At 39.7% G+C, this 14872-nt stretch overlaps 2 protein-coding genes across 5 annotated transcripts in view; one reads left to right on the top strand and one right to left on the bottom strand.

Annotated features, from left to right (window-relative positions):
- The window catches only part of IQGAP2 (IQ motif containing GTPase activating protein 2), a 130189-nt gene that overhangs the window by 93369 nt on the left and 21948 nt on the right, over window positions 1–14872 (top strand). For all 4 annotated transcript variants that reach the window (XM_083577344.1, XM_083577343.1, XM_083577346.1 and 1 more), the window contains 4 exons: window positions 6197–6287; window positions 9949–10110; window positions 12592–12734; window positions 14378–14548. In XM_083577344.1, the coding sequence (XP_083433470.1) occupies window positions 6197–6287; window positions 9949–10110; window positions 12592–12734; window positions 14378–14548 (567 nt within the window). The remainder of the gene's footprint in view (window positions 1–6196; window positions 6288–9948; window positions 10111–12591; window positions 12735–14377; window positions 14549–14872) is intronic.
- F2RL2 (coagulation factor II thrombin receptor like 2) lies at window positions 955–6199 on the bottom strand. The gene is made up of 3 exons (XM_083577440.1): window positions 4705–6199; window positions 1663–2945; window positions 955–1476 (listed from the first exon to the last, which is right to left on the bottom strand). The coding sequence occupies exons 1-2, from the start codon at window positions 4766–4768 to the stop codon at window positions 1843–1845; spliced, it is 1167 nt and encodes a 388-aa protein (XP_083433566.1). The 5' UTR covers window positions 4769–6199; the 3' UTR covers window positions 955–1476; window positions 1663–1842.

The raw sequence follows: 14872 nt of genomic DNA, 5'->3' as shown, positions 1-14872 counted from the left end.
GTCTTCATCCACTTATTTTGCATTACCTGAATAAGCTGAAAAGAGAAATTAAGTTTTGGGCCTCAGTAACTGAAACTCATCCATCAATGCTGAATCAGTTGTGTCTGTGGGCCACCTTCATAAAGTGCCCTCCAATTGTTGCAACCATAACAGTGAATTTTAGACGCTTTTGTGTGCCTTCAGATCTCCCTTCACATCCCCAGGCGGGCTAGCTTGTAACAGGCAGGCCCTAAACAACTTGCCAGGCACTACTGCGAGATGCAAGGAAGGTGGAAAATAGTTCATTCTTCATGGTCCTCACTTGCAGAGATTAGCTTAATAACATGGTCTTATTCATGTTCTGTCTGGCTGACAGTGAGTTTCCTGCTACTTGCATGCTGGCCACCGCCCTTCTTGCTTCATTGTCCACAGCTCACCAGTCAGTCATAGGGAGAGGGCCTTTGGAAGTGATTGCGTCTCAAGCACAAGTCATCTCCATATTTCACAGCAAACTAGACTAATCTAACACAATTCACCCTTCATTGCAAGACTGAAGTACAGGATAACTGCATATAGTTTTTTCAGAATTGCATAACACTCTCTTACACACACACACACACACACACACACACAATCACACAATGTCTTTGGTTGCCATGTAGCAGAATACCTAAAATGATATTAAGTATGTGTAGACTTAATTTAAACAGAGTTTTGTTCTGTTTACGAAGGTTATTATTTAGCCAGAAGTTGAATTTCCTAAAGAAACCGTCTCTGCAGTGTTGAGCAAGAAACAGTGTTGCTAGTTGCATAATGTTCTGAAGCCACTTTCCAATGTAGGAAAAAGAGGGCAGATCTGTTATCTGTTGTCATGTTTACAAGCTTTTTTAAGTTGCTTTTAAAATAATAATATTGGTATTACAAAAAAGGATGCATTTGTGAGTTATTAGCCTTAAAAAACTAACGGAACCAATATCAAATGCCAATGAATAAAAACTAAACATTTATTCAAAATTTAAGTTGTACCGAGTGCAGTGGGACTTGCTTTATATAAACATAGTATTCTAGGCAATAAATTTAATGTTCAGGTTTAGCAATGCAGTGCAGGAAATGACCACAGGGGAGTAGCAACGACACAACTAAAATGTAGCATGTAAATTAAGGCATATTTTGAGATTAAGGAAAAGTAATGCATTTGTGTGCTAGCCTTTTCTGTTTTAGAAAGAGAAACACTGGGATGATCAACAAGTTGAATAATTTTGTTTTATTAATCTGCGCACCAGCAGATTAACGTTTAATTAGCTAAATTGGAATAAGATGACATAATACCAGAACCTCCATATAGGTGTCTCTTTGAGATGGTGAATGAACTATAAAGTAATTTACATTTAAATTAGCGCTCATTGCTAGAGGGAAAGCCCATAGATATCTTTTTCATTCCCAATTATGGTAATGTAATAGAACCAAAATAGGTTTAAAAAGTAAACAGATGTGTGTCTTTAATGCAGTGGCGTAGCGTGGGGGGTGCAGGGGGGGCGGGCCGCACCAGGCGCAACATCTGGGGTTAGGGCAAATCCATGGGTTAGGGGGCGCAAATCCACGGGTTAGGGGGCGCAAATCCACGGGTTAGGGGGCGCAAATTACTTGCCTTGCCCCGGGTGCTGACAACCCACGCTACGCCACTGCTTTAATGTATATCCCCAACGGTTAAATTTTGTCCTCCGCGATATCAGTTAAACCTTGCAACCCTAAAATAGTTTGAATTTGTTCAGTTTTGCCATTATAAAAATAGATATCTTAAATAGTAAATTTATGAACAAATGATGTATGTACAACTTCAACAAGTATCACAGCAGAAGCGTGTCACGTCTTTTCATCCCGGGGTATTTTAACCATGGTGAGAGAAACACTGGTGTTGTCTTTGGTTTTGGACATCATGAAGTAAAGGAATGGATCGAGGCAACTGTTCAGGCTGCTTAGACATAGAGCAATAAGGTAAAAGAAATACAAATTGTCCACAGAATTACGATAGTAATTCACATGATGAACGATCAGTATGACATTGCTGGGTGTGTAGCAGACGGCGAAAATGCTGAGGATGAGAAGACTGATTTTGATGTACCACAGCCACTTCTGATCATAAGATTTGAGTGTTCGGATAATTGAAACATAACAAAAAATAACAATACAGAACGGAATCACAAATCCAAATACTGCCAGCGAGATGAAGTAATAGTATTGGAAGGATGATGGAGTTTCGCAGGTATTGCTGACATCGTGGCAGGTAAAGATATTTAGTTGATCCAGATTGTAGCTTTGCTTCGCTATGATCAGAGGCAGCATGTATAAGAAAACGACTGTCCATACTGCTCCACATGCCACTGTTGCTAAGGGCTGCTTGGGCAGACTCCTGTAAGTAAATGGATAAACAATGGCCACATAACGGCTGATACTGATGCAGGTGAGGAGGAGCGTGGAACAATACATATTGCCATAGAAGATGGCAGTCATGATTCGACACATTGGTTCTCCAAATATCCAGTTGTTGCCTCTGAGGTGATACGAAATTTTGAACGGCAGCATGATACAGAAGAGAAAATCCGAAATGGCTAAGTTTGTGTAGAATATAGCAATCCGGGCCAACCTGAGCCTGAAAAACAGTGTCCATAGTACAAAGGCATTTGCGGGCACTCCTATTAAAACAACAGCTATGTATAGAGCTGGAATCAGCTTTACACTCAGAGGGCTGGTAAGGTACTCCAACGTGGTGTTGCGTACTTTCAGTACTGAAACGTGGGACCTCTTCACAGAACAGTTGTTTTCTTGGTTGTGATTGGTCCTTGTTGCGCCTTCCATGGCAGAATGAGGTATCTTTTCATAAGCACCTTGTGGAGCGCCATGGAAAGTCCTGATGGGGTGCAGTTTGTTACCTTGACATTCCAGGCTACTGTTGTTACATTCTCTGTCTAAAAAAAGTTAAAAAGAAAAATGGGTAGTTGCAGTAATTTATACTCAAAGACGGTGTGTGTGTGTGTGTGTGTGTGTGTGTGTAATGAACAGTGTTTCCCTGAATATGATATACCCGTATTTTTCGCTCTATAAGACCACAAGACACACCTAGTTTTTGAAGGAGGAAAACAAGAAAAAAAAATTCTGTATCTCAGAAGCCAGAACAGCAAGAGGGATCGCTGCGCAGTGAAAGCATCAATCCCTCTTGCTGTTCTGGCTTCTGTGATAGCTGCGCAGCCTGCATTTGCTCCATAAGATGCACACACATTTCCCCTTACTTTTTAGGAGGGAAAAAGTGAGTCTTATAGAGCAAAAAATACGGTATATAATGAGTGTCAGACTAGGACCTGGGAGTCCAGGGCTCAAATTGCCAGTTAGCCAACAAGCATGTACTTGGGCCAGTCATTGTCTCTCAGCCCTAACCTACCTCACAGGGTTGTTGGGATTAAATGAAGGGGGGAACCATTTGCATCATCTTAAGCTCCCCAGAGAAAAAGATGGTATTTAATTCAATACATGATACAAATATGTTGCTAATTTTAGGGAAAGAAAAGGGCTCTCAGAAATCAGCTTGGGAAGCAAAAAACTTTTTCTTTGCCATCTAAGAATTGGTATCACACACACACACACACACACACACACACACACAAACTTCGCCTGCAAAATTAGCTTTCATGGTCTGCTTGTTCTGTGCCTGGGGGTGAGCTCTGTATCCCAGTTAAATTACTATCCCAGAGGTAAGTTATTCCCTTTGTAAATAAAACTTGGGATTGCAACCTTAAACTGCTTGAGTGCCAATTAATGTGAGGCCGGCAAGTTTCACTCTTTCCTGCAGTAACTGTGAAACCACGTCACATCTTTCTTTGTATTAGGTGAGAAGAACTTTGCCTGTCAAGGCTGGAAAAGCCCAACACTGCAGTGCATGTTTAAAGTTGGGGAAATTACAATAAAGCAGGTCTTTAAAGACTTAGACAACACAGGAAATACTGCAGGGCTGTTTTCTGGATTCTCATAACTGAGTAAACAAATGATTCTAGTTCCCAATAAAACGTTCACTGTGCAAGCAGCCTTCATTTATCATCCTGTCAATAGAGAAATTATTCAGATATGAAGGCAGGACTGAGAAGAGACTTGAAACAGACAAAATAATCAAGTATTTTGTTTGTTCTTAATCCCCGTTATGTTATGCTAAACTTGTTTCCCACTGTATATATACAGAACTTCATTGTTTATAGAAGTTATGTTAATACTCAGACAACTTTGGGATGATGTTATTTTTATTAGCAATGTGTTTTAGGAATGCTATTAGATTAGTATTCTGTAAAGTCCTCAAAATGGGTAGGGGGTTGTTTGTTTGTTTGTGTATTTGAAAATGCATTAATATATTTTCAAATAACCAAAGAACATATAATGAAAAGTTAAGTTTTCACAATGGATTGCCATTGCCTATGTATAATAGGGAACATTATCAAAGGCAGTGACACATTACAGCCAAGTGCTACTAATGAAAATTAAGCATTAAATATGTTGTTTTCTCCCATCAAGATACTTGAGCATTAAATACTTCTTTTTACCCATGAAGATACCATCACTGAAATAGAAATCTGCCTCATTTGAGATTTTAATATTCCATTAAAAGATAGGTACATATATGACTTTGACTTGGTCAATTTCTGTCGAAAGAACTCAGACACAACACAAATGCAGACTTCTTACCTTTCTGGGATAAGCAGGAGGATATGAAGAGCAGTCCACTTATTAATAAGAGTATAGATGTCATTGTAGCAGTAATCAAAACTCAGTTTTTAAAAATATGCATTTTACCTTCTCCGTTGCTGCTTAATCCTCCTTATAGGGAAAGAAATGCTTAGAGCGTCAGATCTGTGAACTGACCTCATCCTGTATGTACTAGCGATTTTGAGGAAACTTGCTGTTTTGTTCTTTGGAGAAGGGTGTGACACACCAGAATGTGGAAACAGGCGAAGCTGCTTAAGCTTTGAGCTGACACAGAGATTAGCTTCATTTAACAAGAGTGAAGTTAACTCTTGAACTACCTTAAGTAGAGAGAAGAATGGGGTGTTCGGTCTCTAGGACTTCCAAAACAATTATTTAAGAGGAGGAAAACTTGGTGTTAACTTACTGGCCTAATCTGGGCTTGAATTTGCATTTTAGCAACCCAGTAGGCCTGGGAATAACGCATAACCAGTGATAAAAGACCACAGACTCGAGACTTTAGCTGAAACAAATAATTTGGTTTATTGATAAACTATGGCCTGGTTTACATATCAGATTAAGCCATCATAATAATAATTAAAATCACCATGAGTACTACCAGTTCTGTTGTGCATAAGCCTCTGAAGACCCAACTAGACTTGATGGTGACAGACCTGTATGTCAGTTGTGAGTTTTTACCAAATTCCTGAAGCTGAATTTTGGTGAAATGAGCTTTGTTTTATGTAAAGGCAAAAAGTTATCTAGCTTTAAAAAATGTGTTAACCTCATTTTCCAAATGCAATAGGAATCTAATTGTATTTTAAACCCTAAGCTGAATTTTTTTGTGTGGTGTGTGTGTGTGTGTGTGTTATAAAGTTCATAGTGGTATAGTTGGATGATGTGGCGTTTTACTTGTTTGCACGCACACATCCTTCATATTGCAAAGATCTTGAGATTGCAAGCCAGTGTTCTTTCATGGGCACTGAGTCATCTTCCTGTGCAAGTCTAATACATTCAATGTTTTTCTCTGGGAATAAACTTTAAACCCACATATCTGTTAGTGAACATTATTAACATACCAAACAACCCAGAGTTTGTGAAGTTTCCAGTCTAGCAATAGAATTAGAAAATGTGAAGCTAATCTTCCATTCCCAGTTTCAAGAACCAAGTATTTAACACTGCAAACTCCCCTATACCACCTGATATTATCCTGACTACAATGCATCACAAGCACACATACTGTGCTGCTGTCTCTGCAGAGTAAATTGGATAATGGTGTTCAAAATAAGATATATTAAGTGTGTGTACGCCCAGGAAAACAAAACAGAACATTTCATTTTTCATGGCATTTCATCCCATCTGGCATCATATCTTTCAGAACTTGCAAACTCATACCTTGCTATTTCAGAAAGGTTTAGTAAACATGGTTTTTCATTGGACAGATTAAGATCCAAGAAACTGTATTAATTTTAGTGCCCTTTTCTCCCTTCTCCAGGAATCTCATGATGATTCTTCAGTCCTTTGGCTGGATGAGATACAGAAAGGAATTGATGATGCCAACACGAACATAGAAGATGCATCAAAATGTAAGCACCCACCTGAATCCATTCTATGAACTGTTAATCGTTATTTTGCAGTAGCAGTAAAAGGCTCACTTTCTATTTCAACAAGGCCATTTAAATTCCATTTCACACGACCAATTTACCTTGGGAATTCATACTTGCATGATTGCGTGCAATGGCTTTCAAGGATAGAACTTCGTTAGTATAGAGATGCAACTGATAGCGGGAGATGTAAGCTTACCAAAAAATTTCACAACTTCCCTTGAATAATCTTGTGAATTTCAACTAAGTGACCAAGATATTGAGTCATTTCCTACCTTGGTGATATAGCATTATAAATCTCACTATCTCATCTATGGATAGGCCTTTGTTCAGTGGTAGAGTATCTGCTTTGCATGCAGAAGTTCCCAGGTTCAAACCTTGGCATTGCCAAGTAGTCTAGGAGAGACTCCTGTCTGAAATCCTAAAGAGCTGCTGTCAGTCATTGTAAACAACAATGGGACAGATGGACCAATGGGCTGACTCATTATAAGGCAATTTCCTATGTTTTCTACCTCTGTCATAACTTTACTCCTAGACCCTCAATTTCCCATCCATTAAATCACATATGATTGTTGTGAAGGTGAATGCAATAAACCTTACAAAGTACTTGACAAGTTAAAAGAGCCAAGCTGCTGTTGGTATGGAATAGCCAACTAGAATAAAGCCATGTTGACTTGTGGATGGTAGAGGTTGTTAAAGCTTAGTATTTCACTATGTTGAACACTACTTTTGTTGTCAAAAGTACTTGCTGTTCCCTTCCTGAAAAGGTAGACATGAACTTTGAAACCAAGTATTGACACCTGTTTACCTGGAACTTTGTCCCCCTCCACAAGTCAAATATACACCTAGCAAGTCACATTCTGAAATATACAATCTATATGGACCCAAGTCTGTTTACTTTGACTCTCAACTATTTTATGTAAAGAAAATGACATCATTTAACTTAAGTTTGCTTTTGCTTGAATTGTTTGCTAATTGTCCAAGGATGAAACTCCCCCTCCCTCAAAAAAGACCAAAGATTTAGTAAACACTAAAAATGACAAGCTGTGGAATTTTGGATATTGTTGCTGATTTACTAGATTCATTGGTTTGCCTTCTCTGATTTGAAGTGTGTGATATAATCCTTCTAGCGACTGTACCATTTCAGCCTATTACGGTATATGTTTCCTCCCCAAATTAGGAATAAACCTGCATTCCTTTGCTTAGAAAACCAGCACATATCAGAGAAAGTTAGCCTAAAGTAGAACCCTCCTCCCTGGCTAGCTAGACTTACATATTAGAACCCTCCCCCCATTTTAATACCAGAGGAGAAAGAGTAATTATGCCATTTTCTACCTGAGTGCTAAAGTTCTTTGTAAAGCAGACAAGTATAGGAGAGAAGATGTGACCCAAAATGAGCTGCAAACTTATTTGGGTTTTTCTTTTTTTTAAACATTGGTACATTGCTTCATCCCACACTCAAGGTGGCTAATACAATCTAAAATCCACATAAGATTCATTAAAAACTACTCCTTATTTCCTTGTTTACAATATGAATGTTTTCATGCCATTTATGTGCTCTGAACCTTATAAGCAAGTTTTATAGGATTAATATCTTTACTAAAATTTGCTAAACCTATTTGACCAAAGGGGAAGAATGGAAAAAAAGAAAAGTGAGAACATTGTGGGAAGCAGTGTTCAATTCTCTCTCTCTTTCTTTCTTTCTTTCTTTCTTTCTTTCTTTCTTTCTTTCGTTATTGTTGTTTTATTTTAAAATTTACGGTATAGGACACACTTTTTTCCCCTCCAAAAATGAAGGGGGAATGTGTGTGCGTCCTATGGGGCGAATGCAGGCTTTTGCTGAAGCCTGGAGAGCGAGAGGGGTTGGTGCGCACCGACCTCTCTCGCTCTCCAGGCTTCAGGAAGCTCTCCGGGCTTCATGCAGATATCGGGCAGCCCCACAAGCTCAGGGGACAGCGGGGAGGCGCAGCACCGCCATCCCACTGTTCCCCGACCTGGTTTGGATTCCCTGACCTGGTTTTGGGGGGAAATAAAGGAAAAAATTTTTTTCTTTATTCCCCCCCCAAAAAAAACAAGGTGCGCCCTATGGGCCAGTGCGCCCTATGGGGCGAAAAATACGGTATATCCCACCCTTCCTCCCAACTGAACCCAGGGCAGCAAATGCACAAAAAATAGAACACTTAAAACATCTGAAAATAATGCAGATGCAGACTTGGAAAGATCACTACTTAAAAGGGCTTTCCTTCTCTGAGCTCAAGATGGCATATGTGGGTCTTTATTTCTCCAGCTGAGTGAGGATTTGTTCCCATGTCTTCCCAGTCCTAGTCTGGAACTCTAGCTGCTATGCCACTCTTGCTTAAAACTTGCCATGCCCAGCCTTGAGCAGTTCTGCATCTGCACTGGAACCAAGTTCTTCTGTGAATTAAGAGACTCTGAAGTTCAAGATTAACTATTAAAGGCAGTATGGAAGAGGATGGGCAGTTGGGGGGGTTAAAATAATAAAAAGCATGCATATGATACTTTCAGAAGTATTATTCATTTATAAGAACATTAAATATACAGTGGTACCTCAGGTTACATACGCTTCAGGTTACATACGCATCAGGTTACAGACTCCGCTAACCAAGAAATAGTGCTTCAGGTTAAGAACTTTGCTTCAGGATGAGAACAGAAATCGGGTCCGGCGGCACGGCAGCAGCAGGAGGCCCCATTAGCTAAAGTGGTGCTTCAGGTTAAGAACAGTTTCAGGTTAAGTACGGACCTCCGGAACAAATTAAGTACTTAACCTGAGGTACCACTGTATATCTCAAGGCTTGTATGATGTTGTGTCCCTGCTCTGATCACATTCCAGGCTGGTTATGGGAAAAAGCACTCTGGATGTGTTCAGATACTTAGTTATTTGTAACATATTCCGAGGCTTAGACCTGACACCAAGCACAGCTTCTGGGGGATAAGTCTCCAAACTCAGTGAAGCCTCTGAACCCAAAGCAAGTTTACCACTGATATCTATATCTGTTTCTATATCTATACACTGATGGAGTTGAAATAAGCCACTTCTCGGAACATGGTAGCTTAACTCTGCTTAGTTTCTTGAAGGCTTTCCTCCCCCGGTGGCAGTGTAACACATAAGCCCATCTCCCACTTAACAAAAAAATCATTCCTCTCAAAAAAAAAAAATCACTCTCTCAAAAATTAAGCAATACATGACTCGCATAACCAATTGCATTCTTTGGATTTCCCAGCCACTCTGAAATATGTCAAAATCAGATATCTCTTTTAAGGACATTTCATTGTAGCACGCAACTTCCTCTCCAAGCATTCCTATTTTCATTAAATTTCAGCAATCTTTAATTGACCCTTGAATGGCTGTGCAAATGTTTAATAAAGTCAGAGTCATCAATATCTCCCACATTCAGATTATTGTTGGATTGTTCAGATTATTTTCCCCATGACAATCTGATGTAAAGCATATGTCCTGTGCATGAGATGAATCCCCAATCTATGAGTTTCCTTTGTCAGTTACCATGAACTGGACTAGAAAACGGTGGTTTCACCCTATGCCACAAATCTGCTTAAGGGCCCATAATGTGTGGATTGCTGGAAATGCATAATTGATAACCTTTCACTTTATTCTGTCCTTTAGTGGCCATTGGGACAACAATGATAAACCATTGTATAGAAAATGGTGATTCTGCACAGATAGTCACCATCCTGCAGCCTCCTAACTTCAATTTAAGAGCTGTCCCAGAGTGTGCGGAAACATACTACAACAGTCTGTTGGAAGCCAAGAATCTAAAAACCAAAGGTAATACCGTAACCCGTCACATCCAGCACAACAAATTGGACCTAATTAAATATGAAGTTTTTATAAATGTTTTGCATTTTTCACAAGCTGCTTGTCTACTCCTATTGTTAAAAGCATTGCTAGTCTTAACATATGCCAGTTAAGAACCATTTTAGATATGTCTTGTTCTTGCTTGCCCTTGAAAGAAATGATTTGATTAGCAGTACTTGAAATACTCTGACAAAGGTCTTCTTAGATGTTTTAGTTGGGGGAATGTCAATTGCTAATTAAACACAGAAGGAGCTGAGCTTGAAGCAGTTGTGCTTTCACAATTCTGATCTCTGTTGCAAACGAGAGCAGTCCTCCACAGAACTTCCTGCTGCCTCAGAAGTTGCTGCTGAGTTTCTTCTGACAAGCTGCCTCTGGAGAAGGCTTGGCATTCCAGAATACCTGCATTTTGTAGTTCTATAACTGTGTGTTCCTGCCCAGATTCAACCGAATAGCATTGCTTATGACTGTGGCTTTGTGCATGTGCACCATATGAAAACTATAAAAACATGATGACCCTCCACAACAGAGGCATAGATCTGATTGTTTAAAAGCATACGAACTATATTATTGGGTCAAACCAATGACTCACTCATGGCAGCATCCTGTTTCTCTCAATGACTAACTAGTTTGCTTCCTATGACGAACATCTGGTACAAGGCTCCTGCCACTAATTAACTTCTGTTTTCTACCAGCCTTTACTTCCAATCTGTTTCTCTCAAAGTGTGCATGAGGTGTGACATCCAATAAAGATGTAAGCAGCAGCTGTGAGACAAAAGTTTCATTTTGTTTTGCACCAGGGTAGAGAGACCTGCCTCTTCTTTCCTCATTATTCAAATCACATAGTGTTGGCTACTTCATGCCTATTCCCTTCTGGTACTGAATGATTAAAGCTTAATAAAAAAAGAAACCTACATATTGCAGTGTTATTATCCCTCTCCCCACCCCCAACCACAAAGAAAATGTTTTGTAGGCCTCTGTTGGTACTATGGGTAAATATGGTCCTGCTAGCTACCTCTTCTAATGATGCACCTCACATCTGGACAGTTCTCTGTTTAAAGCAGACTTAGGAGGTTGTGAATCAAAGCTTCAGAACTCTTGAAGTGGCTCTGTTGCCTCTGTTAAGTCTACTAGTTCCCTAGTGAATGTATAGTCTCAAACACTTGTCGCTGCAGCATTGCTGAAGCTGAGCTGGTATTGGTCTGTTCAGTAATCTGGGTGGAGTAATCTGGGTGCGAAGCTACTGAGAGTCCTCTGAATCAACATGATATATTATTTTTAGTAGTAGTAGTAGTAGTAGAAATCTTAATTTGTCACCTGCCTTTCACTCTAAAGTCCCAGGGCAGGTACAACACTTTAAAATACAGTTTAAAACAGTTCAAAAACTTAAAATTTAAAAAATGTAATAACAAAAAGTAGGGTTGGTCCTGAAGAAATACATCTCCATTATCAAAGGCCAGGCTAAAGAGGTGAATCTTTGGCATTCACCAAAAACTGTATAAAGTAATGAAGTTGCCAGATGTATCTCTGCGTAGAGGGAGTTTCACAACTTAGAGTGGGTGCCATAAAGAATGATCTCTCCTAGGCCACCAGCACCCAGGCCAGATCTTAGCACCTGAGAGGGTCTGTAGAGAAGGAGGTGTTCTTTCAGGTATTTGGGGCATGAGTCGTTTTGGGTTCAATGCCCTAAGTGGCTTTGGAGCCTTTGCGAATGCAATGTAGGTTTATGGTAGCTGCAGAGGCAGCAGTCTCTTCTACTTGGCCAATCAATATGGTTGCAGAGCTTTCATTGTGGAGGCTGCAGTAGGGATGGTTTTAAGCAGCCTTCACATTGTGTTTGTTCATGTGCAATTTAACCCTAAACTGTTATAGAGTAAGCTGACCTAATTAAGGTCTAGGGAGGAGGTGCCAGGGAAGGAACTAGTCATCTAGTCGAACCCCCTGCAATGCAGCAATCTCAACTAAAGCATCCATGACAGATGACCACCCAAACTCTGCTTAAAAACCTCAAATGAAGGAGAGTCCACCACCTTCTGAGGAAGTCAGTTTCCCTAGACCAGTGATTCCCAATTAGCCAAGTACTGCAGGCCCCCTGTTTTTCAAAAGCAAAACCATGGACCCCCTATTTTGAAAATTTTGGTATCTCTCTGGTAGTTTTTTGTTATGTGAATGGTCCAGTGGACCCCCTAGGGTCTGAGGACTAGGAACCACTGCTCTAGATCATTCAAATATTTATAATTGAAGTGAGGTTGTGGTGTTCTAAAAGCCCCAAGAGTAGAGTGAAGGTTACATGAAGGTTGGATCCTTGTCTCAGCACCATGTCCTTTTTCTCCTTGCAACCACAAGTCTGCATTTGTATTGGTGCTGAAGGATTAGAAATGGGAGGGTGGAAGCACATTTATGTTATTTTGGCAATGTCTAAACAATAAAATTGTTGTCTTTAAATTCTTTCAGATCCTGATGAAGGCCCATGGATCAAATTCTTAATGCAAGGCATCTATGATTATTACTATAATGTGGAAACTGGAAAGGGAACTTGTGTACCACCTGAAGGAATTGTACCCAAAACATCTTGGCTGACTGGTGAAGAGATTCAGGTAGAACAAAATAATTGCTGTGATTCGTTTCTGTGTTAATTTTGGATTTTTTTGAGGAGAGTGTAAAATGAAGTTGCTTTGAGCATGGCTTTAACTATCAATAGGCAGCATGCACATAAAATGATAAAGAATGATGAGGAAGACACTGCTGGGCATCAAGAATATAGTTAAGATGGCAATGGAGCAAGGCATGAAACTCAGTGGCAAAGAAGATAACCTTTCATTTTAAATGGAAAGGTTGCAGTGCTATTTCTCAGACCTGAACCACTCTGGAATATCTGTTTCTTTATATTTAGCCTTAATTATGCATGTTAAGAGTTGCAAATAATTTTCAAGGTAGTAATGTCTTCTGCATATTTAGCATTCCACATTTAATTTTCTTAAATATTTATTTTAAAACCTATTACAGATGGGGAGTTCAAAGATGCACTATAAATTCATTTTGTCTTGGTTCAGATCACAAAACCAATGCATCAAATATTTCCAAGGCTCATTGTTTAGGGCTTATCTCTTCTCCCCCTGCCCCCAGCAGCCCAAATTTGACCAAATTGCATGATGTCAGAATGATGTCAGGTGGTTGACACCTGTCAGAGTCATTTGATAACAGCTGATTGGTTACAAAAAGCTTCTTTGAAGTCTCTGCAGGGGGAAAGATGCATCTAAAAATGAAACATTCTTTTTTCTGCAGAGGAAGCAGTTTGTATTCTCAGTGCTTCCTCTGGTGCTTCGAATGAAAATTGCTTCCTTTTGAAAGAAAAGATATAAAAGACGCTGCGTTTGAAAATGAGCACTTTTCTCTTTCCTTAGAAAGCTGTTTGTTCTTAAAGTGCTCAAATATGAGCCACTTCTTGCAGCAGCCCATGGCAGCATTAGGAAGTTCCGGAAGCATAATTGATTTCAGTAGAATGCTGATGCCAGCGGATTGTCTCGGCTTCAGCTTTGCAAGACTCTCTTTCAGCACAAACAAACAAGCTGATCCTTGCTGCTTGCAGAAAATTCTGCACTGCACTTTAAAGCCCCAACAACCAGCTGTTACACAGGGCTTCAAAGCACCTTGCAAAAGCTTTTTAAAGGCGCCATCAATCAACTGACCCCCTTTTTGCCCTAGCTATGACTTTATCTACCACACACCTGATGTCACATATGGGCTTTTTTCTGCAAAATATATTATTATGGTATGTTTCATTATGCCCTGAAAGGATTAATATCTTCTGAACTAAGCAAAGATTGCCCTGAGAACCATAGACTGTAAGTCTGGTCTCAGCTAGGCATTTTTTTTAATGTTATCCCGGCCAAATGTTCTGAACTACAAAGAAGAAAATTATGAAAGAGACATTTTGCAGGGAGTTGCACAGTGAATTGCTAATCAATCTGGCAGCATTTTAAAGATAAGAACATCCTAGTATAATAACCCTTGTGGAATTCACTTGATGGATGCAGTTTTTATGAAGCCCTTGTACCAGTTCACAGTGTAGCAACATGAATTATAGAACAAATATTAAAACTCAATGGGAGGAAAACAGTGTAAGGGTGGTCATTGGGCTCAAATGGAAATTGGAATTTCAATTAGCTGCACAAACTGTTTGGCTTTTGCTTGGCTTCTTAAGTTATGCCTGATATCTGGCATCTTTTTCTTTCCTTAGAATATTGTTGCCCAAATTACATCTGATTACAACAGAGAACAGCTGTGGTTTGCAAATGAGGACTTGATCATTCAGCTACAAGCTAAAGCAAGGGGATTCCTTGTCAGGAAAAAATATAAGGAAAGAAAGGCGTATCTCCAAAACCAGGAGCCATCAGTGATAAAGTTACAGGTATGATCATCTAGTGAAGCTCCATGGCTGCTTCTGGCTGTTAACTGAACAACCCAATAGTGAGATTAGACAAATCTTGCACTAGTATAGCCTAGGATGATAATATAGTTCTCTGTTTATGGCTGGCTAGCTGCTGGTTGTAGTGCCCCTATCCCAGTCAGCCTAACAGTCATCTGCCTGGACCCAGATAGACCTCTGTGTTCCAACCTGACATTTTTTAATCCTGCGTCTTGTGCAGCAGATTAATAATGGTTATTACTGTACAGGTGATATATAGTGCTGTCTTTTGCAAACATTTTCAACAGACCACTTTCAAATGATGGG

Source organism: Podarcis filfolensis (assembly GCF_964270895.1).
Source record: "Podarcis filfolensis genome assembly, chromosome: 11".
Classification (NCBI taxonomy): domain Eukaryota; kingdom Metazoa; phylum Chordata; class Lepidosauria; order Squamata; family Lacertidae; genus Podarcis; species Podarcis filfolensis.
This window is presented reverse-complemented; position numbering and strand designations above follow the sequence as displayed.